A 25,024-nucleotide genomic window follows, 5' to 3' on the forward strand; every position below is an offset into this window, starting at 1 on the left:
ATGTGTACGACTCCATCCTCACAAACCCCTCACACCATCCAGATGTTCTTTAATCAGTTCTCGAGTTGCACCTGCATCCAGATCTTGAACAGATCCCATCTAAGTAATGTTACAGTTCGAATGTTTGTAGTCACGGACTCTCAAAGTACCGTTACAGGTGTTGGGTGAAAAGGGAAGAATCTCAGATCTGTTGGTCACGTCGATCCGGTGTCTTCATTTGGGCCTGATGTCACGGTGTGGCAGGAGGTAGCAGGAGATGGGAGTGAGGGGGGCATAATCCCATTGCCTTCCACCCCTATCTTCCCCTAAAACTATCAGAAGCATGTGAGACCTCTCAGAGTGCTTATAGTCAGCCATGGACATTGTGACACATGAGTCGTTGCTGTTTCTCTGCAGTAGTGTAGAAGTTTCCATTTTTGGAGAGAGATTAATATATACCACTCCAACATCCACACCCTGGCCCTGTCACCTGCCACCCTTCACCTGTCCCCAGTGGCTTGTTCTGTGATGGTCCTACCCAGACTCCAACCTATTCTGCCTTTTCGTCTGATCAAAAATTTCCCTAGGTAGTTTCAATTTCCATAATCATCTAGTGATTTCCCTAAGATGCTTATTTTTAAAATGAGATAATAGTACTTTCCATGCAAGATTGTTGTAACTACTTAGAATAATATGTGCAAAGCTCTTGAAGCAACATCTGGTACATAGTACATGCTCAACCAATAATAGCTGTTATCATTATGATGATGATAATGGTCAGCATTCATTGGTTTGTGGGTTAGGGGTTTTTTTTTGACATCTTTAGTAGAACTGGTAAGAAGTATCTAAAAATTCGGATTTCTTTTTCAGTACTCTAAATAGATTTAATATTCTTTTGCTTATTTATTTAAAATCTCAAGGACTTTTTATTCAAATATTTTTAAACTTACTAAGGAATAATTGACAAATATAATTGTATATATTTAAAGCATACAACACGATGATTTGATATACAGTATAGAATGATCACCAAGATTATTGGTAAACAGCGACTTTTCTAAGTATGGTCCCTGGACCAGAAACATCACCATCCCCTAAGAAATTGTTGGAAATGCAAACTCTGGGGCCTCACCCAGGTCCTGCTAAAGTCAAAAACTGAAAGTTTTAACAAGCCCTCCAGGAAATTTTGATGCACACTCAAGTTTGAAAACCACTGCTTTGGAAAATCTGAGAAACACAGAAAAAGCTAACTTTCATGATCCTACCATCCAGAAATAATCACTGTTAAGATTCTGAATATATTTCCTTCTAGTCTTTTCTCTATTCATGGGTGTATATACTTATGTGTGTATTTTCTTCTACTCTTCTTCCTAAGCGTGTGTGTATATACTTATGTTTTTTTAAAAAACGTATTATCATACTATGTGAGTTTTATAGCCTACTGTTAAACTCAATATTATGTCATGACCATTACCCCATGCCATTAAATTTTATTTGAAAACATTTTTAATCATATGGCTACATCCTATGAGTGTCTCATAATTTATTAACCAACCCCTTAGACATTTGACTTGTTTCCAGATGTTCAGGAGGAGCACAAGCAACACTGAATTGAAAATTTGTATTCATAAATCATGGTGAATATCTATGATTATTTCTTTAGCATAAATTTATTACCAGGGTGGAATTACTAGGTCAAACAGTAGGAACATTTTTATAGCTCTTAATATATATTGCCAAATTAACTTTCAGAAAAGAGATGCCAATTTGTACTGTAACGAGCAGTGTAGGGAAGTGTCCAATCCTTGAACCCTGGACTAACTTCGGAATTGCAGTCCTTTTGAACATGTGCCAGTTTGATAGGAGGATGTTTATGAATTGTGAGTGAGTAGGATATAACTTGACACTTTCTAGTCTTTGTAGTGGCTGACAGTTTTGTATTTACAAATGTAAATGGTAGGTGCTAAGACATTCAGGTTGTGAATTTCTAAAACTTTGCCCTTCCCATCCTGCCTGCCCCTCACTTAACAAAGACTCTGCAAGTTTTGTTGAAAGGGGGTTGCACCTCTTCTAAAGGTGTGCTCTGGAATAAAAATAGCTGGGCATCCTGGGTGTAATGGTGAGCCCATGTTTCTCCAGCTTTAGGGATTTACTGAGGATCAGAGGGCCTTCTAGGAAGAGAAAAACAAATTGTTTCTGTCTGTAGTATCACAAGTCAATTAAGTAACACTGTTATTAATATTAAATCTGACTAGTGAGGGAATTGTTGAAGGGATTTGAAACAGACTGTTAACTAAATGCTAAATTAGCTGAAAAAATGTTTTATCATTAAGGCTTCCATCTTTTATATGTTTAACTTAAACAGCTGTGGTGAAGGCTGGTTTGTGATAACTTAATCGATCCTATAAACAGTTGCGATACTGAAACTTACTCCTTGAACATATATTTATTTTAGTTTATGTTGCGTTAATCAGTGACTTCTCCCTGGGTCCCCAGGTTAACTGGGACTCCCTTGGTGCTGACATTTCCAGCTTCCCAGGTGATTAGAAGGATGTCCTAACTCGGCCCCCATGAACTGAGGATCAGGGTGAGGAAGTGCCCTCTGGGATCTTACCCCAGGGGGTTGCTGCAGACTGCTGGTGTTTAGAAATCTTTCGGCCTTCTAGGAAATGACATGAGTGTTCCTAAATTTTATATTAACCCTACTTTTGTGTGTGTGTGAGGAAGATTGTTGCTGAGCTAACGTCTTTGCCAGTCTTCCTCTGTTTTATGTGGGATGCTTCCACAGCATGGCTTGATGAGCCATGCTAGGTCTGCACGTGAGATCTGAATCTGCTAACCCTGGGCTGCTGAACGAGAGCATGTGAACTTAGCCACTATGCCACCAGGCAGGCCCCTGTTAAACCTACTTTTGATCCCAGATCTTTGAGAAGCTTTATGAACGGAGCCCTTTCCCAGAAGAGTGCCATCATGCATATAAAGACTTACTGTGCATTCAGTTTCAAGAGGTTATGAATTCCTTGAGTGAGCCCCTGTTTTAGGCAAGTTGTTTTCAAATATGCATTTTATCTCTTTTGCAGATTTCATTTATAATGATGAATAATGAAAAGAATATTTTATATTTATATGGTGTTTTCCAGTTTATAGAACCATTTTATATGATTTTTTTGGCTCCTGTCCACAATCTTATCAGTTAGTCCTATTACCCCCGCCTTGGCAGATGAGGAAACTGAAACTCAGAAAAGCAAAAGGATTTATCCAAAATCTCTGGATCGCGAAGTTGATGAATGGTACTTGGGATCAGAAGTCAGGTCTGGCCACATCCACTGAGCTCTTGTCTACAGCTGATAGTATTACATAAGCAATAAAAGGGAAATCTGGCAAGCAGAAGAAAAGATTACCTCCCACACTGAGAAGAATGATTAGGAAATCTGACACGAATATCAGGCCAGGTTTAAAACATGAAGTATTTATTTAACATCCATAGAAGGGGACTTGCACGATAAAGCAATGGTGGTGGTGTGTGTTGGGGGTTCCCCCTGCTCTCTTGCTGGGTAGTCATACTTATAGGTGACTGGGAGACACTTCTATTCCGTCCGACCCTGGAACACAGATATCAAATGGCCTAGAAGAGCACCAGAGGGAAACCACGTAAAATGCTATTTTTCTTCATTGGTAAAAGGGCTTTTAGACCATTCACACCAGCACACGCATAGATCACATGCCGCTTCTGTTGGAACCGTTTGGCAGGGTTTGTTTTTTTTTTAAATCTTTTTTATTGAAATTATACTTTTCTCCTGAGCAGATCAGAAGAGTAACAGTTTATTTAAGTACATAGCATAGAGCAACAATGCATTGTATATATTAACTGAACAAAAAATAGAAATGTGTGGCCAGAAAGCGTATGGCAGACAGTTGCCAGAATGACAGTGTGGCCTCGAATTCCCCACGGAATAAATTTGAGAGCTGTCATGAGGCATCCCAGCTTGCTTTGATTGCACTCATGATGCACAGAAAGAGAAACAGCTTCAGACCTAGATGCTCAGTCCAGTTAGGGCCTCCCAGACCGTCACCTATAAAGCAAGGTATTCCCTGTGGTCAGATGATGCCATTTTAAATAAGATGCACTTCTTTGTACTAATTAGTCTATCTCATGTATTTTGAACTTGTTTTTGACAATTTCCTTTTAATGCACTTTATTCTTTTTTAATTATAAGAATAATCCATACTTGTAATAACATGAAATTCTCGAAAGAGAAAATTAATAGTTTACCTTTTGTTCTGCTGGTTCAAATCCCTGTCTTACCTTACTCTCCCCTCTTTTAGGAAACCAGCATTAACAATTTGATATGTATCGTTCTCTTTCTTTTTCACATGAACATTTTCTCACACATCCATAACGAGATTTCTTTCCCCTGTACTTTTTTCAAAAATTAAATCCTAGCAGATTTAGTATACCCTTCAACTTTTTTTTTTTTTATTATAGTGTAGACCTCTTTTTAGGTCAGTACGTACAAATAAGTCTATTTCATTCATTTTAATAGCGCATAACATTTCATTGTATGGCTGTAGCATACGTTATTCTGCTTATCACCTGTTGAACATTCTGGTTGTTTCTAGTGTTTCATCACTGCAAGCATTAACTGTTATAATGTAAGCATCATTTTATAAGCCTTCTGATCACTTTCCACGCAGTAAAATGTGTTGCTAAAGAAATGAAAAAGTAGGAACCATCCATCTTCAGCTATTATCTAGAATCATGCACTTCTCTAATTAGTAGTCTAGTACATAGCAGTATGAATTATAGAGGTTTATGTGTAGAATCTCTCTTCATATATGGCACGGCCCTAAACGTTGCTTTTATTTTGAAGTCATTTGTGGTGAGCTTCTGCGTGTGGCTTCACTGCAGAGCAGAGATGATCTTTCAACTGTCATGATACCCCAACTAGACTCCTTCAAGAGCGAATCAATTACCTGGGTTTGGGCGACTCTAGTGTACTAATGATGGACTCCCCAATCAGCATGGTTTGCTAAGTTTACCTTGTTAGTCTTAGATTTTTATGAGTGAGAGAGTCTGGCATTTAGAGTGCATTAATTTAAAAAGCGCCTGTGGTATTTTGGAATTAGGAAGGGAGGGAATGCTGCTTTGATGACGTGAAAAATTTGCCCAGATCCCGTCGCCTGCTTAATATGTGATAAATAATGGTACAGGCCACATGTTTCAGGATATTGAGTGCTCGGGAAGAATTCGTAACCATGTGATTATGAAAACAACCAATTTCCATAAGTGAAAATGAGCGTGCTTGTTAAGGGGGCGGCAGTTGCCTATTGCATTCAATCCCATTTGTAACTAGCAAGGAGAATGAGGGTTTTGCATGATTTAGTATTTACAAAATTATAGTTGCACGGCAACGCTCACTCTCCTAGTGGCTTTGGGAGGAAGCATATGTGGTCCTTGTGCAGGTAATAAAATGGAAAATCCAATTTGCAATTGCAGAATAAGCCTCTGAGTGATATATGATCTTCATAGCAGCATTGGTCAGAGGGTCACCGCTAATCGTGGTGCGGGCTGGCTTCCCCTGTGGCCCGGGCCTTCCCGCTGAAGAGTGAGCACAGTGAATCTCTGTCTGGGAGCCAGTCAGCGTGTCTGTAGATGCACCACTCTCTAGCTTATTAGATCCTCTTTGTCACAGTGCTTAATCCTGCTGCCTGATCCTTGTTAGAACACCACCGGCGCGCCGCTCGGGCTTCTAATAAAGGACTTGGGTGAGGGCTTCTAACTAGACGCACTGGAGCGTGCGGCAGTCAGGGCGTTTGCTGCCTGACTGACAGTGGGCTGAGATGCTTCCTGCATGTTATTACTTAAAAGGGAACCCACCTCCGACAGCTGACAGATGAGCCTTGCCGAGGCAAGGGTAACTTGTTGCTAGGCCAATAGGAGACGGGTGTCATCCTTTCACACAGCATAATGGCCCAGCTTTACTCTAATTATATTAACCCTCTTTTGAAATTGCTGCATCCCAGGCTGGCACAGAGTGAGGTTAGAGAGCCGGAGACAAATAGTCGGCAGGGAGGATTAGAACTGCACAGAAGCAGAGATTGTGTTATCCACCGGTGACATTAAGTTGAGAAACAAAATAAGTACACCCTGTTACGCCAAGCCCGGTTATAACTCTGAAGAGTCAGTGCTCGGTGTGGCTCGTGCGGTTTCCATCTCTGTCATCTGCCTGCTTTAAGGTTTGCTATGGACATTAAACATGATTTTCATGGTTCTTTGTTAAAAAGAAAGCACAGCCTCAACCATAAAGCTATTGTTTTGTTTTTTTTTTTCCCCCAGTGAACCTGAACTGTTGTTTTCTATTAGGCTGCTCAGTTTGGTAGCTCTAGGAAGCACCCGTGAATTTGATTCAGTAGCGTTGTCGTTTGATGCTAAAATAAACAATTGGGGGTGGGAGAGGGTAACCCAGTCACTTCTCACCCCCACTGCAGCTAGAATGTACAGTTGACTTTGAAGCGATGTAAATGAAGATACCCATGAATAGCCCGTGGTCCTCTCCGTGTGCCCCAACTTTCAGACATCAGCATAAGACTCCTTTTCCCTGAAGGGAGTGTGTCTAGCTCGCATCCAGCGTTTCCTGCCTGCTCCAGTTAGCAGATGTCGTTAGCAACCCCCTATGCCTCTTCTGTCTCCGCTGACAGCACGTAAATAGAGACATTGCTGGGGATTGACAGATCTCCAGGGGCTTAGAGTCTGCAGACAGAAGGGCCCAGAGAACACGGCTGACCTTTCTTGGCATTATTCCCCTAGGTCTATCTTCCATGTGTGGCGATCAGGGAGCGTAGAACTCGAGTATGTTACTTTCAGAGGATTGCCCCTGAAAAAACTGTCGGCTTAGTAAGAGGCTGTTAGTAGGTTAACAAGAGGCTGTGTACCTTCCAAAGTGGGTTAATAGGTTGTTGATAGTAAAGGGCAGGCTCTTCTTTCCCACAGAAATATGCACCTGTATGTTAAGTTCAAGGATACTCCATTAAAACCTGCTTTGCTCATAAGATACCTGTACTCTTGGATTATTGGAGCAAGCCTTGGACCTGGGTGGAAGGGAGCTTATGATGCAGAATCTTCTTTCTCTTGCTGTCCCCTGGAACTCATTCCTGGGCAAGTTTGGAATAGCTGAGCCTTCTCTGTGGGGTCCTTCCTAGGCCCTCTGCTGAGTCCACGTTGCTCTCACTCTCAGCTTGCTGAGAAATGCTCTGTGCTTCAAATATAGCTCTCGCCACTCTTCTTCCCCAGAGTGAAAAAAATAAAAAAATAAAAAACAAATCGTATTCCTGTGATTCCTGTCTGAACCAGATATCAAGGGGAAGCCAATCCATTTGAGTTAATCCATGGTAACAGGTAAATGATGGAGAGTCCAGGATGGTTGTTCAACAGATAAAATTCTACCCAGTAGAAATTCAGGCTGTATTTCTCATTAGGATGACCAATTTGAGGGGACAAGAAAGAAAGATATTCAGGGCAGAGTCGCCACAAATACGGAGATTCCCCTTTACTTAGGAATCATTTCATTTCCTTGTGCAATTTATACTTTTCATGGCTTCTTTTTCCTTATCCACTTTGGAATACATAATATTTTTCTGAAGGTGTCAGGTTTTTTTTTCCATAGTTGATTCTATGCTGAGGTCAGTGGGCAGAGCTTACAGGCGGGAAGATGGTTTTGTAAAAGCATAGATAGCTTATTAGGCGAATGTTTTAAGACAGATGTGTTCACCTCAATTGCCTCCACCCCTAACTTATTAGTGAATTGCTACACCATGGTACTGTTGCCTGGTATGTAGGCCCTTCTCTCAATGGCCATGCGTCTTAAGAACAGTGGGCAACGTATACACCGTATACACATTTAAGACAAAACACTTCAGAAATACAGACTTGTTTTTAAATGGAAGACTTTTTCCAGAAATTTCTGTTATATTCATTTTTAGGAGAAGTGGAAATTGGAGAAAAAGAAGTAATGAGAATGATCTGAAAGACAGGATATAGAGTATAACCAGTGAAATCCTAAGAGGAAGTAAAAATTATAGAGAAATTTAAACAAGCAATCAATTGCATTCTTGGGAAAGAATGAACCCCCCTTTCCAAGTAAAGGTAAAACCAAAAGAAAGATGGATGCCAGTCCATTGCCAACAAGGTCACACCTGGTAAGATACCCAGCTGAGCAGAATATGTGCAAGTCCTAGATTTTCATTACTCTAGGCAGTTTTCTGATTCATGGTTTAGAGAATAAAGCCCATTAATTTCCCAAATGATTTAACATCTGACTAACGATGTTTAACTGTTAAGATGAAGAAATTGACATATTGATAATCTTGGAGAGAAATGTATCTGCTTATTTTTGTACTTAATACCAACAAATTCTAAGTAGCTTTGGAAAGATCATGATGAATTACTCACTCTTAATATTTAGTAGTATCTATTTTCTTTGTGAGTATTTTTATGAAATTGTAAACACTATTATATTGGTCTTTTCTTTCTCCATTTTTTTCTGAGTAGTTACAAGTTCATATACCAAAAAGAAGACAGATTCAAAGTATCAGTTGTTTTAAGAAGAAATGTTACATCATCTTTCTAGTAAAAATTTTTATTTACCTTTTCATTTCTAAAGCTCAGATCAACTAGGAAATTATGTGCTTCATGGTATACTTGCATCCCAGAATGTGTTTTCAATTATCTTGAGTTACCAGTTATGACAAAATTGACAGTACAGCCTCAGAAAAGGACAAACATGTTACTTTGGCTGTGTCTTGGAAAGAATAATTGCTGGATATCTGTGTTCAAATAGGCTTGGGTTGTAAACCAGGAGTCTGAGAATGGAATTCCTCAGTAGGACTTTTAGAGAAAGGCCTTTGGTGGGTCTGTTGCCAAGTAAAACCACATACATCTTCTGCTGCTAACCTTGCCTGCCGCATCTCTCTCTTTCCTAGGTGAGCGTGTTATAGGAAATTCTTTTGCACACTGCCTTTTCCATGTTTGAATATACCAAAAAGAAAAAAAGAATAGAGTTGACAGATCATCAACAGATGAGTGGCACTTGCTGGCTTTTTAATGCTACCTTCGTTAACTCATCCTTGGTTTATCTACATTGACATGTAACCTTGAACGTTTCACCAGCCGTTATAGAAAGACTACAAGATTTGGAGTCAGAAGCCTGAGGTTCAGATCCCCATTCTGGTGTTTTCTGATCTTGGACATATTACTTAATTTCCCCAAGTTTCCATTTCTTCACCGATAAAGTGATGTTAATAACTGACCTTAGGGATTGCTGGTGAATCAAATGAGGAAATGCTTTAAAAAAGGTAATTTGTAAAGTGATAAGGACTATACAAATGTGAGTTTCTATCATTACCATGTTAACGAGATTCATTTAGTGCTGATTCTGAGATGTGCTTATGGTGCCTGAGTAATGCAATAATCATTTTACTTGGGCGATATTCTTATCTTCCTTGACTCATAGTCTGCTTTGGATGATGAAAAAAGTGGTGCTGATCCGATTTGGTTTAGATCAGAATTGCACAAGCAGTGATGTACATTGTCAAGACAGAGTTTCAGGAGGTTCTAATATTAACACTTCTCTCAATCTTGGATGGGGTCATTTTAGTCTCTGTAGCAAATACCTAGAAAAATAAAGCATATGCTACATTTGTAAGAATTCCTTCCAGGTTAATTTCTTCCTGCCTTGTTCCTTCTTCCACTACCTCTCTCCCTCCTTCCTTCCTTTCTTCCTTCCTTTGTTCTTAATTTCTCAGACTAGGGTACTGTCACTAACTTTGCTTCTGTACCGGTAATGATTTATGGTAAGAAATTCAAAAAAATCAGATCAAATGACCCAAAAGGCACTTAGGATTTCCTGTGGTTACTGGGCAGGACTTCTTATCCTGGTCTGTGTTGGATGAAATGACCTTCGCCTTTTTTTCCCTCCCTTTTTTCAGGAAACTTAGATTTAACGGGTCAGAAGCAGGTTTTCAAAGCAGAGAACAATCCCTGGGTAACCCCGATTGCTGACCAGTTCCAGCTTGGCGTGTCCCATGTGTTTGAATATATCCGTTCCGAGACGTATAAATAGTAAGTAGACTATGATTTTTTAAAGTGATAGACTGTGCTTTTATAGTATTTGTAATTATGCCCTTTGAAAAACCATCATGTGCTGTTGTATTGGTGGCAGTTAGTTCATAACATTTTTAAATGTTTTATTAATCACCACATGTAGTAGTTGTCCCTGTATTTATAGATTATTTTAAGTGACAATTTCAAAGGAGATTTATACCAATTTTGTATAGAAAATTTTTAAGGTATTATATTAGTTGAATATTCGTGGTGCTAAGGAAATTCGCCAGACACATCAAGATCAGAACATACCTTTTTCTCCTTTGAATGCAAAGAATAACAAATGTTATGAACAAAATTGTGAAGCAGCTTATTTATAAAATCAATAGAGAATACAAGGAAGCATCATTCTATTCTTTAGAAGCTTTTGCTCATGGGAGATGATAATCTCTCTAAGAGAAGAAAGGCAGAAACCGAGGCAGAGGAATCAGCTAGCTTGAAGTCGCAGCATCAAAATCTCAAGCCCTGGTGCTGGGACAAGGGTGGCTGAGGAGAGCCAGCCCAAAAACCTAACTGTTCCCACCTCTCTCTTCCTCACCGTGTCGGGGTTGGAGGGAATTCTGCTACTTGCACCTGCTCTGCTGTTGTGACATCTTCTGTCATTGTTGGCCCCTCATCCCCCCCCCCCCCCCCCACATTGAAGTGAACATTCATCTCAATCGAGTTACCTCTAGTTTGAAGAAAATTCAAAAGACTTGAAAAAATCCATAGGTTTAATTTGTTTTTGTGTCCATTACCAACTTTTGAGAATTTAGCAGCCAACTATTAGAGGCAAGCTGGAGGATTGTTAAAGGTCATGTTCCATTAGGAGTCTCTTTTTTTGGTGTCAGAAGAATGCCGCCCCACCCAGCCCCCAGCCCTGACTGAACCTGTGCTGGGGTTAGTGGGTCAGTACTGACTAACAGGGCAGAATCCCTGCCTATGATTGGCCAGCCGTGGCTCTGTAGCCCTCCTCCCTGGATGCCATGCTTGTGGTGGTCCCACATTTAGGACTTAGCGTGCTCATATTTCCATGTGACAGGATCACAAAGAAGAGGAGCTGTGAAGGACAATGGCATTGAAACTAAATGGATTAAAATGACCGAAATGAGAGCATATCCTCATATATGAAAGCAGCTTAAAGCATGGTTTAGATTTCTTTTAAGATAATACCGTGACATTTAAAATATATCTTGAAGACTTACCTTAAGAGTAAAATGAGACAAATATAGGATGTGTTATTGTTTTATGAGACCCATAGTTATGTGCAGTTATTATAGATATATAGTTTTTTAAAAATGAATATAGCTCAGCCTTGGAAATTAGTTAATTATGAAAATGTGTGAAAATATAATCGCAAATTAACAGATTATTGTTCATTTTGTTGCTCTTAAATTGTTAATCATCGCTATCATCGGTTTTAGATAGAAGTCTAATTTTTTGTTAGTAAATGGGAGCTTGGTTTGTAGTGTATCTTTTTAGAATCATTGTATGTATTTTAACAAAAATAAAAATACACAAACAAGCTCCTATTAACCCAGAATTAGAGGAAATACTTTGTTTATAATTCTAGTTAACCATTTTTTATTTTCCCATACATTAATTTATAATTTACAGAGAATTAGAATGTGTTGCATAAGAAAGTGCATCTAATTTTAATTTCATTTTAAAAGATTAAATTGTGAATTTATGGATTTTGTATTACCTCAGAGTCATCATTAGGCAGTTAATTACCATTATATGCCATTACAAACTACTTCTATTTATTTGAACATGGTTAGGATTCTGGATGAATGAGAGGTGCGTTGCTTTGAATGAGTTAATATCTGAAAGGGAATGTGTGATACAACATTTGAATCAGTAACATAGTTGATGTGTATATTCTTATCTCTATTATTAGCATTCTATATTTGAGGGTTGGAGTAATCTAAGCAATTTGCCTACCAGCTATTTTTTCTGTGTTTGATTTCCTCATGGGGAATTATATTATCTTTTATACAGTTAGGTCAACATTAAAAATCTTAAGTAAGCATAGGAGAGCCATTGTCCCCTTTCTAGGGGGACCAGTCAGTACCCCATGCACTGGTTTTAGAGGTGTCTCCGTGAGCATCTTCTGGGAGAATGCACTTGCGCTGAGCTCTGGGAGCACAGGGGCACTTGGCGAGTTCCCTCAGAGTTCTGTTGTCCCCTCCTTGGGAATATAAGAATGGTAACTACTCCTGTATTTCAGCTTCTCTGTCCTCTCATTCTCCCATTCTCGTTCTCCCAGCCCAAAACACGGACTATTAACTAAATAAGATGCTACGTCAAACTCTTAGTGTTTTTTTTTTCTTTTCTCAAAGCCCCAAGCATGGTTGTATATCCTAGTTGTAAGTCCTGCTATGTGAGCCACCACCACAGCACGGCAACTGACAGACAGGTGGTGTGGTTCCGCGACTAGGCAGCAAACCCAGCCACTGAAGCAGAGAGTGTGGAACTTGAACCTAGTAGGCTATCAGGGCTGGCTCTCTTAGTCTTTGTTTAAAAAGTACTTGTACAGAAATGCCACTGTTATGTTTCACTGATTTTTAAAATTTAAGGTCCTCTTTTATATGAATAGATATATATTACTATATCCTCATGTGACTAGACTCTAACTTCTCTAATTTTTTTCAGCAGCCACTACATAATTAGAGGACTTTTAGTATCTGAAAAAATAGTAATCTAATTATTAGGTACTTGGCTACTTTTGTGTGTGTGTGTGTGTGTGTGTGTGTGTGTGTGAGGAGAATGGGCACTGAGCTAACATCTGTGGCCAATCTTCCTCTTTTTGCTTGAGGAAGATTGTCACTGAGCTAACATCTGTGCCAGTCTTCGTCTATTTTGTATGTGGAACACCAACACAGCATGGCTTGATGAGCAGTGTGTGGGTCCACGCCCGGGATCTGAACCTGCAAACCCTGGGCTGCAAAAGTGGAATGTGCAAACCTAACCACTACACCACCAGGTGGCCCTTTGGCTACCTCTTTAAAGCTGTACATCTGGCGACCTCCAAGGAGGCAATTTATTCATTACACTTGTATTATTTTAAAAAAGTAAATTTCACATTCAGTACTTTAGTCTTAGATCTTGTATTCTAAAACCTGTAGTTTCTAGTCTTCACTTCTTTGTCTGTTTCACGTAAGCCACGTACACCCCTCCGAATAAAAAAGATCCTTTTTTTATATATAGATCTTCAGAGTACCACGAAAGCATATCTTAATTTTGTTTTGGCACTTAGAATACCAGTGCATCGCCTTCCTTTTTTTTTTTTTCATTTTTCTAACCAGTTGACCCATTACCTCAGTGAGAGCACTAAAGAACTTACCAGCCTTCCAGTTTCATTTCCATTCACGTCTGTGGTCGACTTTCACAGCGACCTTCGTGTTCTAAGCACATCCTCGGAGGCCTTCTGAGTCTAGAGCAGCGACAGGCAGAGAAGATGGATTATCTGATTTCCAGGCTCTAATAGACTCCAAGAGGAGACATGGATGTTTGAAACAAAACAGTGAAGTCAGTGTTTAGAAGAATTAAAATAGTTCGTGATAATTTAACTTGATGGAGGTAGGAGCTTGTGCACTTACACAGGAGGAGATGTGGGTAGGTGTGGCTGGGAGGGTGGGGAGGTATACTTCTTGAGGACATTGGTCTTTGGAGTACATCTGGGCATTCATCATGTCCTCCTCATCATTTCTCAGGTGGAGATAGCTCTTTGTTTGTTTATCATTCTTTCAGCACGGGGTGGGGGGGGGGGGGCATATTGGCTGGTGTCATTGCATTTGCAATTAATCTCCCTTTGTCAGAGTAAAGGAATTTGCTCGGTCGGGTTGTTGAGGATCAGATCCTACAAGTACATTAGGGCTATTGTTGAGTTACTCCCTGCTTGAGGGTGGTTCTCTCCAGGTTTGACCTCTTTTATTTCTGTGGAGCAGAATGATGATAGAATAGTCACTGCTTGTTAAGTTTCCAGAAGGTGGAATTTTTTCCCCAGGAGGAGAAGTCAGATTGGAGTCAGGATTCTTGACAAGATTCTTTGTGAAAGGGAGTAACTCACACTTTTCACATTTCCATCAAGGAAGGTGGATAGAAACGGCAAGCCATTTTAGAAGCTGACAACTTAACTCTTAACAAAAGAAGAGGTTTGACAAATGTTAGGCTGAGAACGTGTTGGCTGAAAGAGGCGTTTGGGAAACAGGCATCGTCATGAAGGCTGCAATTTGCAAAGCATGGCAGGCCTAAAGCCTCATTTCCAGGGCGGCATCACACCGAGGATGCTTCATCATTCTTCCTGTCTTGTGGCTATGTTTTCGCTCTAGGGAGAGGTGCCACACTCACTCGCTTTTTATTTTGTTTTTTGATCTTAAATGAACATGGCCATACTATTGTTCATGTTAGTTAATGGAAGCATTTTAACAAAGCAATGCCTGGTGAATGGTGGACAATAGTGAGGAAAATGCTGGCAATTTCTCTTCACTAGAAATCTAGCAAAATAAATTATCCTGTTTAATTGATAAGGAAGAAGACTTTATCTGCTGCTTATTGTTTCTCCAGTTGTTTTACTTGTGAAATTAAAACTAAGTAATGTTCTTTTTTTCCTGTACTGTGTGCAAACCTAGCAGAGGCTAAGATGGACATAAATGGGCTTTATTAAACAACTACTATATCAAATGGCTGCTGAGTCAGTGGCCTACAAGATCCTTAAATAACAGATATGTCTGGTCTACCAAAAGGCTAAAGCATTTCAAATTTAATGGGCGACCCCATTCGTATTAAGACTGTCCCTTGCAGAAGGAAATCATATCCAACAAAACTGTATAAACGTTATTATTTTCTGATGAAGTGTAAATGGATGCACAGAACTATCAGATGTTTTTATAAATATCACAGAAGGATGGAGGAGAGGGTTAACCTGCCAGGAACTTTCCAGCAGTTAGTGAATTTTACATAGTGACAGTCAGTATGCAGAACAATGTAAGACTTTTCTTTTTCATTACTCTGTATGAAAATAGCTCAAATTAAGCCAGAGAAAAACAATATTTCTATATAGTAGACATGAAAATGAAGAACCGTTTTCTTTTCCCCAAAGCTTTTGGCATAAAGATTGTTTTTATTTTTAAAAGTTGACAGTGTATTGGGTTCCTGGTAATTTATATTTCCTTTATAGATGGTGCACATGTATATTTGGGTTCCTTTTTTAAGTTAATAAATGTATTATCACATTTCCTCCATAATACAAAGTATGATTCAAACTTTTGACATCTCTGGACCTATTTGCATGCAAATATGTTGCATTTAACTCATATTGCTAAGAAATATCAAAGAGAAGAGGGAAACCCATAAAATATGTTATATTTTGGGTAGGATGATGTTACATCTCTTATCTCATGTTGACTTTGTATGGTAAAATTACACAGTATTCCTTTTTCTCCAGGTAGAATGTTACAAGTGCAAACAGTTAAAGAATGTTTATTCTACTGAATGAATGTTAAGTCAGGGCATCATATCAAGTGTTGATCTTTGACTTAGTCACTCAATTGTTTCTCAGTGTGGCCATGAGCTATTAATTGGCCTGGTAAATTAGGACCTCCCTTCTTAAGGTAATAGGAAGAAAACAGACTTTTTGAGGAAAAGTACATAACAGTTTTGTCTCTCTTCCAAGTTTTTTGATAGATTGTTTAATGTATTTTACATTTAAAAGGAGTTTTGCTTTTCTGCATTTTCACAATTTCTTTGATACATCGAGTTTTTACAAGCTTTTTAAAGGCTTTACTTTTCTGTAATTTCATAGCTCATGCGGAATGGTTCAGTTTTTTAAATAGACGCTGCTTCCCTTTTGACATTTCCAGTGCACCTGGATTCTAGGAGAGGTACAGAGGGCAACCTCGCCACCCTCCCCACCAAACCTGGGAAGGTCAAAGGTGAACCCTGCATGGGTTTAAAAACCAGCTTCAGGAGGCTAGCTAGTATTCCTGAAGGCATCTAGGAAAGCCCATCTTATACATATTCTGGAACGTTTTTTCTCTCTGACGTGCCTTAGATACAAATGCAGCCTTGGAAAAGGTTCCCTCCATGTCCACATTCATTCTCTGGCCCTCTAATGTGGTCACGCCTCAGGCACGCTGTGCTGGCCTGCTAGCTCTGCAGGGACCTGGTGAGATCAGGCTTGACCAATGAGCAGGAGCGCTGTCAATCTTTCTGCGTTTTACTCAATGGCTAGCGCACATATCATTAAAGAGTTGTGAATAAATTTAGAGGGGCGAATGGGGAAAAAACACAACTGCTACCTCGAAGGGAGAAGAGTAAGGTTTATTCTGAACCTCACACTACAATAGGCTTTTACGTATGATTTTGAAGAGCAGAACTATCATGTTCCTCCCCGCCCCCACCCCTTATCTCCTCCTGACTCATGTTGACTATCAAGCTTGCATTCAGCCTGTCTTGTATGGCTGTAATGTACAGCGTGAATACGTTACAGTATCAATTTAAGGTAAATAGAATATAGATAATTTGTCTCACTTGACAGAAGGAAAATAAACACAGGCTAGACTCAATCTACACTCCAAAAAGAAAATGTGTCAGGTTACTTCCTCTTCAAGAAGAGCTATTTTGAGTTACATTTTTACATGATATTCGCTTGTTATAATCTTGTGGAACTATTGAATATTGACCTACTTAATGAAATGAAATTGGTCAACCCTACCTATTGATAACCTTTATTAACTCCCAGTAATCTTCAAGTTCAATGCTTGATGCTTTCTCTCCAGTCAGGATGAGTTATTGCTTACATTTGCTGTTTTTATTTGAGTGATAAATTAACAAGTGGCGCTTTTATAATAAGGCAAAATTGTTTGATTTCTGTTCTCTACACAGTAATATCTTGTTTTATTACATGCTGGCTTTTTATTGAGCTTTGCTCTCGTATTCTAGTCCAGCATTGTTATATAGGTTTTTGGAGTTTTTTGGTAATTTTTGTCAGTTAAGGGTATTATCAGATATTTTGATTTAGACTGCATAATATTATGAAAGGAATTTTAATCAACTTTATCAGATAAAAAGCTTCCACGTGAATTGTGTTCACAGGAGTTTGTCAATGCCCCAGTGTATTCATCAGGCATTAAGGAAATAACTTTCCATGTTTTATTCTCTTGTGTTTGTACATTATTTCATATGTGTTTTTAAGACTCATGGTGTAAAAAGTTTGTGGTCAAGAAAATCTTGTTTTCCACTCTAACAGTTAATTTTTAAATAGCCTTACTTGGAACATATACAATTCTGTCACCTTTAAAGTGTACCGACCTTTAATTCTCTATCCTATTAGATAGTGTTTGTTTAGAGAGTAAATAAATTGTCTTGAGGTTTTGGTTATTTTACATGGTAATTGTTCTGAATAAGCTTTGTGGCTTTCTTTTTTCCTGGTGATAATTAATTTTGGCTGGTTAAGCCCCCCAGCAGAAATGCATTGTCTCACAGTTCTAGAGGCTAGAAGTCCAGGTCAGGGTGTCAGCAGGGTTGGTTTTTTCTGAGGGCTGTGAGGGAGGGATCTGTTCCAGGCCTCTCTCCTTGGCTTGCAGATGGCCGTCTTCTCCCTGTGTCTTCACTTTGCCTGCCCTCTGTGTGTGTCTGTCTCTGAGTCCAAATAGCCCCCTTTTATAAGGACACCTGTCATATTGGATCAGGGCCCACCCTAATGACCTCGTTTTAACTTGATTGCCCTTGTAAGCAGTCTGTCTCCAAACATGGTCCCATTCTGAGGTACAAGGGCATAGGGATTCAACACAGATTTTTGGGAGAAAGACACAATTCAACCCACAACACTACTGTTAATCTTAAAGCCCAGAAACAGCATTCAATTCTTTATCAGTCTGTTCTACCACCTTGTCTTGACTCTCTTCTCTCGTAGACCCCACAACTTCATGGGTAGCAAATTCTGTTTGTTAGTGAGTGTGTTTAAATGACTCTATAAGACTTGATCCACCCCCAGCCCTGCCATGCCTCTTAATGCTTGGCTTCCGCAGTTGTGTGTTCCTCCAGAAGATGCAGACTCACTGCTGTTTCATTTTAGGGACACGTAGGATAAGTTCTTGTTTCAGTGTTGGGCAGAGGGTCAGTGTTTTTATTTCTAATCTTTAAGAACGGGCTATGTTAAAACAGAAGCTGGTTAGAATTTGAAGATCCCTTGGGAATGAAAGGCACCTAACAAAACTCCCTATTTTGTCATATTTGGCTAGAGAATTCAAGAAGGGAGTGTCACAGAGAACACCAACCATGGGCCCCATGTGGTGTCTTTCACAAGAATCTCAGGGAGGGAAGATGCAATGGAGGGCCTTTGTGACTCCTGGCTGCTTCTTGTGATGGGACCCCTGCTGGTGTGCATGGGATCTTCTCCCTGGGACTTTGCAGTACCACTCAGGTAGCTACTGGAATTGGCCCTCTGAGGAAAGGGGTCAGGGATTTCCTCTCTCATCTTGGAGTTCCAGTAGCCACATCTGCAGCCCTTATAACCTTTGTTCCATTTTTCCTATGTTGTCTCGGGAAATCTCTGCAGTCTGAATGGTTAAGATCAAGACTACTGATAATGCGTCACAGAATTTTCTTCTCGTGTAATTAAAGCTGGTTTGCTTCACCAGCGCAAAGAGGGACGTCAGAGATGGAGTGTCTATTTTCCTATGATGCACCATTGGTGTAAAGACACAGTGACATACTCTGCTGTGACACTGTGAGGAAAAAACAGAAAACAAGGTCTGTTCTGAGAGGACTGGCCTTAGAGCTGGCACCTAGCCCCAGGGCTATCAGTGACAAATGATGTCATCACACTCACTCTTGGCGTCCCCACCTTCAAAGCCAGAGGTTCAAACTGGATCATCCCAGAGCGTCCCCCAGCAATGATATCTAATTCTGGGTTCTTTATTTTTCTGGGAAGCATGTCTTAGTGTCTATATCAATTCATTATTTTTTAAATTTAGTTTAATTCTTGAATTTGCCCACCGTCTGGATTTACTTTATTGATTTTTTTTTAAAGGCAATGGAAAGTGATGATGACCCCGAATATAAATTGTTACAGGAAAATGGATACAAGATAAAATTACAAGATCAACCTTTTTATTCTATATTTTATGGAATACCTAATAGATGTTTGGCAGTAACTTATTCGTACACATGAATTCCTGACACTTTCGATTCTTCAGACTTATTAATCAGTGTAGTCAGCACCAGAGCAATTTTATGAGACTTACCAGTCATCAAAAATTTATTATCAGATAAATCAAAGAAACAACGAGCATCTTAATAGGGTAGAGAAAGTGGCATGTAAAGGATCGTTTAAGACTGTGCTTTTTGTCAGTTGTGTGTTATATTTACAACCAGCGTCAGAGAACTTGCTCATAATTTCATGCAAAGACTCAGCAGGGCGATAGTTATCTTCTTTGGTACAACCTTGTCTCTTTGTTTTTTTCCAGTAGAATATTGTGTTTGGTCTAACTGTACGACTGAGGAAGCTAAATATACAGAAGGGTAGGATACATCATGTTCTGATGTTCTGATGTCAAGCTTACAGCATTTGTTTTAAAACAGTATCTACGTTTTCTTGAGAATTTCATTACGGTCGTCATCCAAAGTTAAGAATTATCAAGCCCAGTCCTTCCCTTGGGGATAAGGTTGCTAAACTTGAACTCTTGGAAATGGCATGGGAAATAGCAGCAGACCAATTGCCTTTCTTGGAGATGAACTCCATGTGTGTCTTCTGACTAATGTGAGACCTGGGCTTCTGTCTGCTCTCATCTTGGCACTGTTTTTGACACCACCCTGAAGGTAGAGTAAAAGACTTGGATCTTCATCATGTGAGATGAGCTGCTTGTAGGGGAGTTTTTCCATCACTCTTGCCCTGTCCTGAGTGTGCTGGAATCACATGATCCTCTAGGACAGAAGGATCGTAGCAGTGGGCTGAGGAAGAGCTGAACTGGCACTGGAGAGCCTTGATGCAAACCCACTGGGAATGGACCCAGAGCGACAAGGCTGGGTTACCTCTCATCAAAGATGCATCCTTCTTTCTACCTCACATTTCCATAAGTGCTGTTTTCTCTGTCTAGAATGTTCCTTCCTCCCATACTTGCTGATTGATTGCCCAATTATTCTTAAAGTATCTAGTTAAATATTGCATCCTCAGAGACCTTTTTTCTGAGTGTTTCATCTACTCTAGGTGCCTTTTGTCAGTTTTCTTCAAAGCCTTTACTTTCCCTTAGTAGCAGCTTTAATAGTAATAATAATGGCTATCAGTATTGCATACTTACCGTGTGACACTAAACTCATATGTGCTATTCATCAGTTTATAACTCAGTGTTTATTTCTGTGAATACTACTTATATTTGGGGGGGGGTGCAGTTATATTATGTTTTCTGTCTTTTAAGAGACTAGAATCTTTCTGAAAGCAAGACTCATGATTCCTTTGTGACTGGACTTCACATGCGGCCTTCCTCAAATGTCTTATATAAATGAACTGTCTCTGCAGAGGGGCCTCCGACAGGTTGCCCTGATTTCTGAAAGGAAGACTGTTCTGGCATCCAGAATGGACCAAGTTGTAGTTCTTTGTTTTTGCTGGTACATGATAAACAATCTTCGAAACGTTAAAACGCGTTCTCAATATATAATGTTAAGCAAAGATTATGTTTTCACAGTAGTCTTTCATTATTTATATAGATCTCTTCTTGGTACCACACTGCTCTCATTAGAAATGAAACAGTCCCTTCACTTCACAGATAAATGGATGGTGTTTGAATGTGAGACCTTCCTCTGTGTGAACCTGCAGGCTCTGTGCTCATTTTGTCTGCCTTTTCTTTGTCCTTCAGGGGAGTGTGTGATGGGGTGTGTGAGGTGTGATTGTGTTTGTAAAGGTTTAGGGTATTTCTGAGGGAGATGCAGTAAACTAGTACGTGTGCTTATCTTTAGGGAGGAAACTGGATGGCTAGAGACAAGGAGGGGAGGGCACATTCTCTTCACTTTTTACCCTTTGGACCTAAAGAATGTTCTATTCTCTATTGACTAGATTATTACCAGTAGGGCCCGTGAAGCTAGGAAGGAAGAAAGCACAAAGAATGTAGCTATGTGATTGGTTTTGTCTGCTGTGATGTCCTCTTTCTATTCATTTTCCTTGCCTGACTGGAACCCCTTCTTACTCGTCTGTCTTTAACCAGGTGCACCCAAAACCTTCCAGGTGATGTCGCCTCTTCTACTGTGTCCTGAATGTTGGAAAGCAACTCTGAATGAGAGCTTGAGAGAAAGTTTCTCACTTAATGCCTCGGTCATTCCTGTTCTTGGCTTAAGCACTGTGAAATCTTACATCACTTATAACACCTCTCAGATAACATCAGGCTTTCCTGGACCCTTGGAAGAATCTAGAACAATCCTTTTTCCCTTCACAATCCGATGTGAAACAGGAGAAGGTGGTCATTCACAAAAACCTAACAAAAGGGAATAGGGAAAAAAAACAGAAAATGTAATTTTGTATTGAGCTTCTCTATTCAGGGGTATTTTCCCTTCTAAGATTTTGAGTAATTGAAAAATAAGCTTTTCTATATTTGAAAGGTCCTGAGGGTTTGAAATAAGGGAGAATGGATCTTAAAAGAATTGACTGCATATTAGTGGATGCGATTGGGCTTCAGGTTCGCATATATGAGACATGGACCTTTTTTTTGTTTCAATTCTTCTCTCTCCTTTCATTTTTTTGGCTCTAAGCTAAGATGACGTGTGTGTTTCAGACTGTTTGTGTGAGATTATGAGCATTTTTAATCTGCTGTTGTGCATTCTCAATAGAAACTGCGTGAATGGTGATCTTTTAATAGATGTGTCCTGCAACTGGCAAATTTATTTTGGTACTAAATTCTAGATAATTCCAAAGGAATGTAAATTTTGTCAATAAAAGTTTTTGTTGTGAAATACTGAAAATCTGGGAACTGTATTTTTTAAAGTTTTCTGAAGCCGGCTTCTGCTTTATTTTTATAAGTTCAATTGACAAGATAGGGCAACAAGAAAAATACTGGTCATCAAGCTGATGGAATACTGTTAATTTTTTACTGGAACATGGTTAGAGAAAGAAATAATGGCATGTGGGGAAAGTGTTCCTTCAAGACCACTGTGTAAACACATTAAACAAGGTGGCTTTGTTTTTACTGTGGTTGAAATACTCAGAATCCTGAGCAGCTTTTACTGGAGAAATTCAGAACTTGCACAATAAAGTCAGCCACTCCCAGTATCCCCTTGTCCCCATTTTTCTTCTCTTCATGGACTAACATCCAGGTGGATTAGTGTGTGACAGAGGTTGCCTCAATTACACTAAGGAGAGAGAATTGGCCTTTGTTGACTTCCTGCCGTGGTCCAGGCCCTGGTGGGCTCCTCACAGGCTTCAGCTCCTATAGTCTCATTACTCCTTGAGATGTAGGTATTCGCCTGGCTCTCAGATGAGAAAATGGACAATCACAGGTTATGTAGAATGACCAATGGTTAACCCATGTGGTAGAGTCAGAAATCAAACTCTCTCTGATAAAAGAATACTATCTCGTATTCTCCTTGTTGCTTTTGGGTAATACCTGGGAAGAAAAGGAAGAAATGCTGAGTTTATGCTGGCATTCGCAAAGAGAAGTTAATGCATGGTGATTAAGGGTACGTTCATAATCATTTGACTTTTGTGGTTCTTGAATCAGATTCAGCCTCCTGCCATGCCTACATCTCATCCTAGAGTTGTAGGCACAGGCAGCATTCAGGGTCCCTAAACATGTCCCTGCTGTAGCTTTTTAGTCCCTGAAAGCCTGTCTTCCTGCATTTACCCTGATTCTGATTTAATATCCTGATATGTGAGTGGTTCTGGTCTGACAAATACAAATCCATTTTCCTGCCACTACCCTTTCTGGTTCAGTGGATGTGTATCCATCCACTGTGTGCTACATGTTTATCTTGTTTTACAGTTGGATTCAGTTCTTTAATGCATATTCAAGGGTGTGGCCCTTCTCTACCGTACTATATCATTGATCTCTGTAGGCATCATTATGGACTCCTGGACTTTCTCAGCACATCTTGTACCAGTGACTGAAATCAGATTCATTTCCCCCCAAGCTTTCTCCATGGTCCCTTCTTCATGTCTTTGTTTTCTTATTAGCTCCAGACCCAGGTTTTAATTCGTTTATCCCAACAAAGAACTGACTCTTATCCAAGGAGTCTTGGTTCCTTTAAGTGGAAAATAACATTAGAATCCAAAATCTATGGTCCAGGAGTGCATGTTTTCCAAATAAGCATCAAGGGTAGAGTAGAGTGACATGAGATCTGCCACCCACTTAAGTGACAAAGCAGAAGAATTACCTGTTTTCAAAGACGCATACATTCATGTTAATGGTTCCCATTCACCTGTGTCTGTGTTGTTTGTTTTGGCCTTATTCTACTATTGGAATTTATTATTCCAGTTCCCCCTTTGCCAGGCTGTATGTACTAAATCATTCATGTGTTTACATGACTGGTAATCCCACATTTGCATGTCTTCAGTTTCTTCTCTCTCTGTCCCCAGACTCAAATATTCTGCAATCAGCTGCTAAACATTTAAGTTCAGAGAATCTTGTCATTGTCCCCAGAACACCTGAAAAGAAAAAGAAATAGTAACCTCCTTCCAGGTTTTATACTAAAGAAACCAAAAGTGTGGGCCACTCAGTAATAGAAAGATGTAGATCACCTGGTATCTAGATAGAATTCCATCCAATTAAGAGACAGTGACAGTGAATCGGGGAAAATGTACCAGGACAGCCTTTTGAAGTTTTGTCCATTTTCTCGGGTGCTCATATTTGTCTTTTAACACAAACAGCTTTACTCTGATATTGAATTCATAAATGGCCTTTGGCTTTCTCCTCCATCTCATTTGAGTTTCTGCTCAGATGTCATCTCAAGAAAACACTTTCCATATCACTCTATCTAAAACAGACCCCACAGCCACCATCCACCCTTGCCCCTAACTTTATTGTCCCTCATACGCTGATTTGCCCCCTTAGATTGGGTCCCACCAAGAGCCGGGACTTTATTCTATGCAATACCGTGTCCCAGGAGCCACAGACAGCTCCTGGCACCTGCTCGGCTCTCAAAATACTTGATGAATGAGACTTGTTATTCTTTCAGCTATACATTGTAGCCCACAGTGAGACATTTCTGCTAGAGGAAAATTTTTAAAAGCCTTCCATCACACATCCATTACACATTTTTAGTGTTTCCCTTTTTCTTCTTGTGTCTGAGTTGCTAAGATTTCATGATATTATTAGAGCTACTTCCATCACCATAAATGTTTCTGTGATGTTTCTAAGGCTGCAACTTTCCCTAGCCAGCTATTTCCCATCAAATCTAGTAGCTCTTTTTAGCGAGGCTTTGAAAGAAACTCCGCACATGAAATTTTAGAGGATGATATGGAAAAAAAAAAAAAAAATACCAGAACTGTAAGAGGGTATTTGACCTGGACTCAGCCCATTAGCCTGTTTTCATTTTTGAATCAGCCAGGCTCCGTCCTCTAACAGACACCTTGTGTGTGGGACCTACATATTGGCTGCTGAGCACCTCAGGATGCAGATGTGGCTTTCGTCCTCTATCATGGTAGTGTGAGAGTCTATAAAAGGTGAATTGGCAGGCTTTGAACTATAGAAATTGCTTAGAAATAAACAACAGAGGAGAGGACAGAACGGGGGAGGCCAGTTTTCCTCCCAGCCCTAAAAATGTGTTTTGTTGATAAGTCAGAAAAACCATTTTGAGCCCAATCTCTGAACCTTGGAACCTAGCTGCGAAAGGACGTCAGGAATTCCTCAGTTGTCACTCAGTCTTGGGGAACCAGAGGCCTCCTATCTCTGCATTGAGAAGGGGTCCTAACCTGTTGTC

At 39.8% G+C, this 25,024-nt stretch overlaps 1 protein-coding gene across 3 annotated transcripts in view; it reads left to right on the forward strand.

Moving 5' to 3' along the window:
* RSU1 (Ras suppressor protein 1) overlaps positions 1 to 25,024 on the forward strand; it is a 175,394-nt gene that overhangs the window by 82,703 nt on the left and 67,667 nt on the right. Inside the window, exons 8-9 of one of the 3 annotated variants that reach the window (XM_046679957.1) lie at positions 9,964 to 10,096; positions 21,322 to 21,340. The exons of 1 other annotated variant lie outside the window; for it this stretch is intronic. In XM_046679957.1, coding sequence (XP_046535913.1) covers positions 9,964 to 10,096; position 21,322 — 134 coding nt within the window. In that variant the 3' untranslated portion in view covers positions 21,323 to 21,340. Of the gene's footprint in view, positions 1 to 9,963; positions 10,097 to 21,321; positions 21,341 to 25,024 lie in introns of those variants that run through there. One more of the 3 variants, XM_046679956.1, reaches the window with a different exon arrangement.

Source organism: Equus quagga, chromosome 12, assembly GCF_021613505.1.
Source record: "Equus quagga isolate Etosha38 chromosome 12, UCLA_HA_Equagga_1.0, whole genome shotgun sequence".
In the NCBI taxonomy this organism is placed as follows: Eukaryota; Metazoa; Chordata; class Mammalia; order Perissodactyla; family Equidae; genus Equus; species Equus quagga.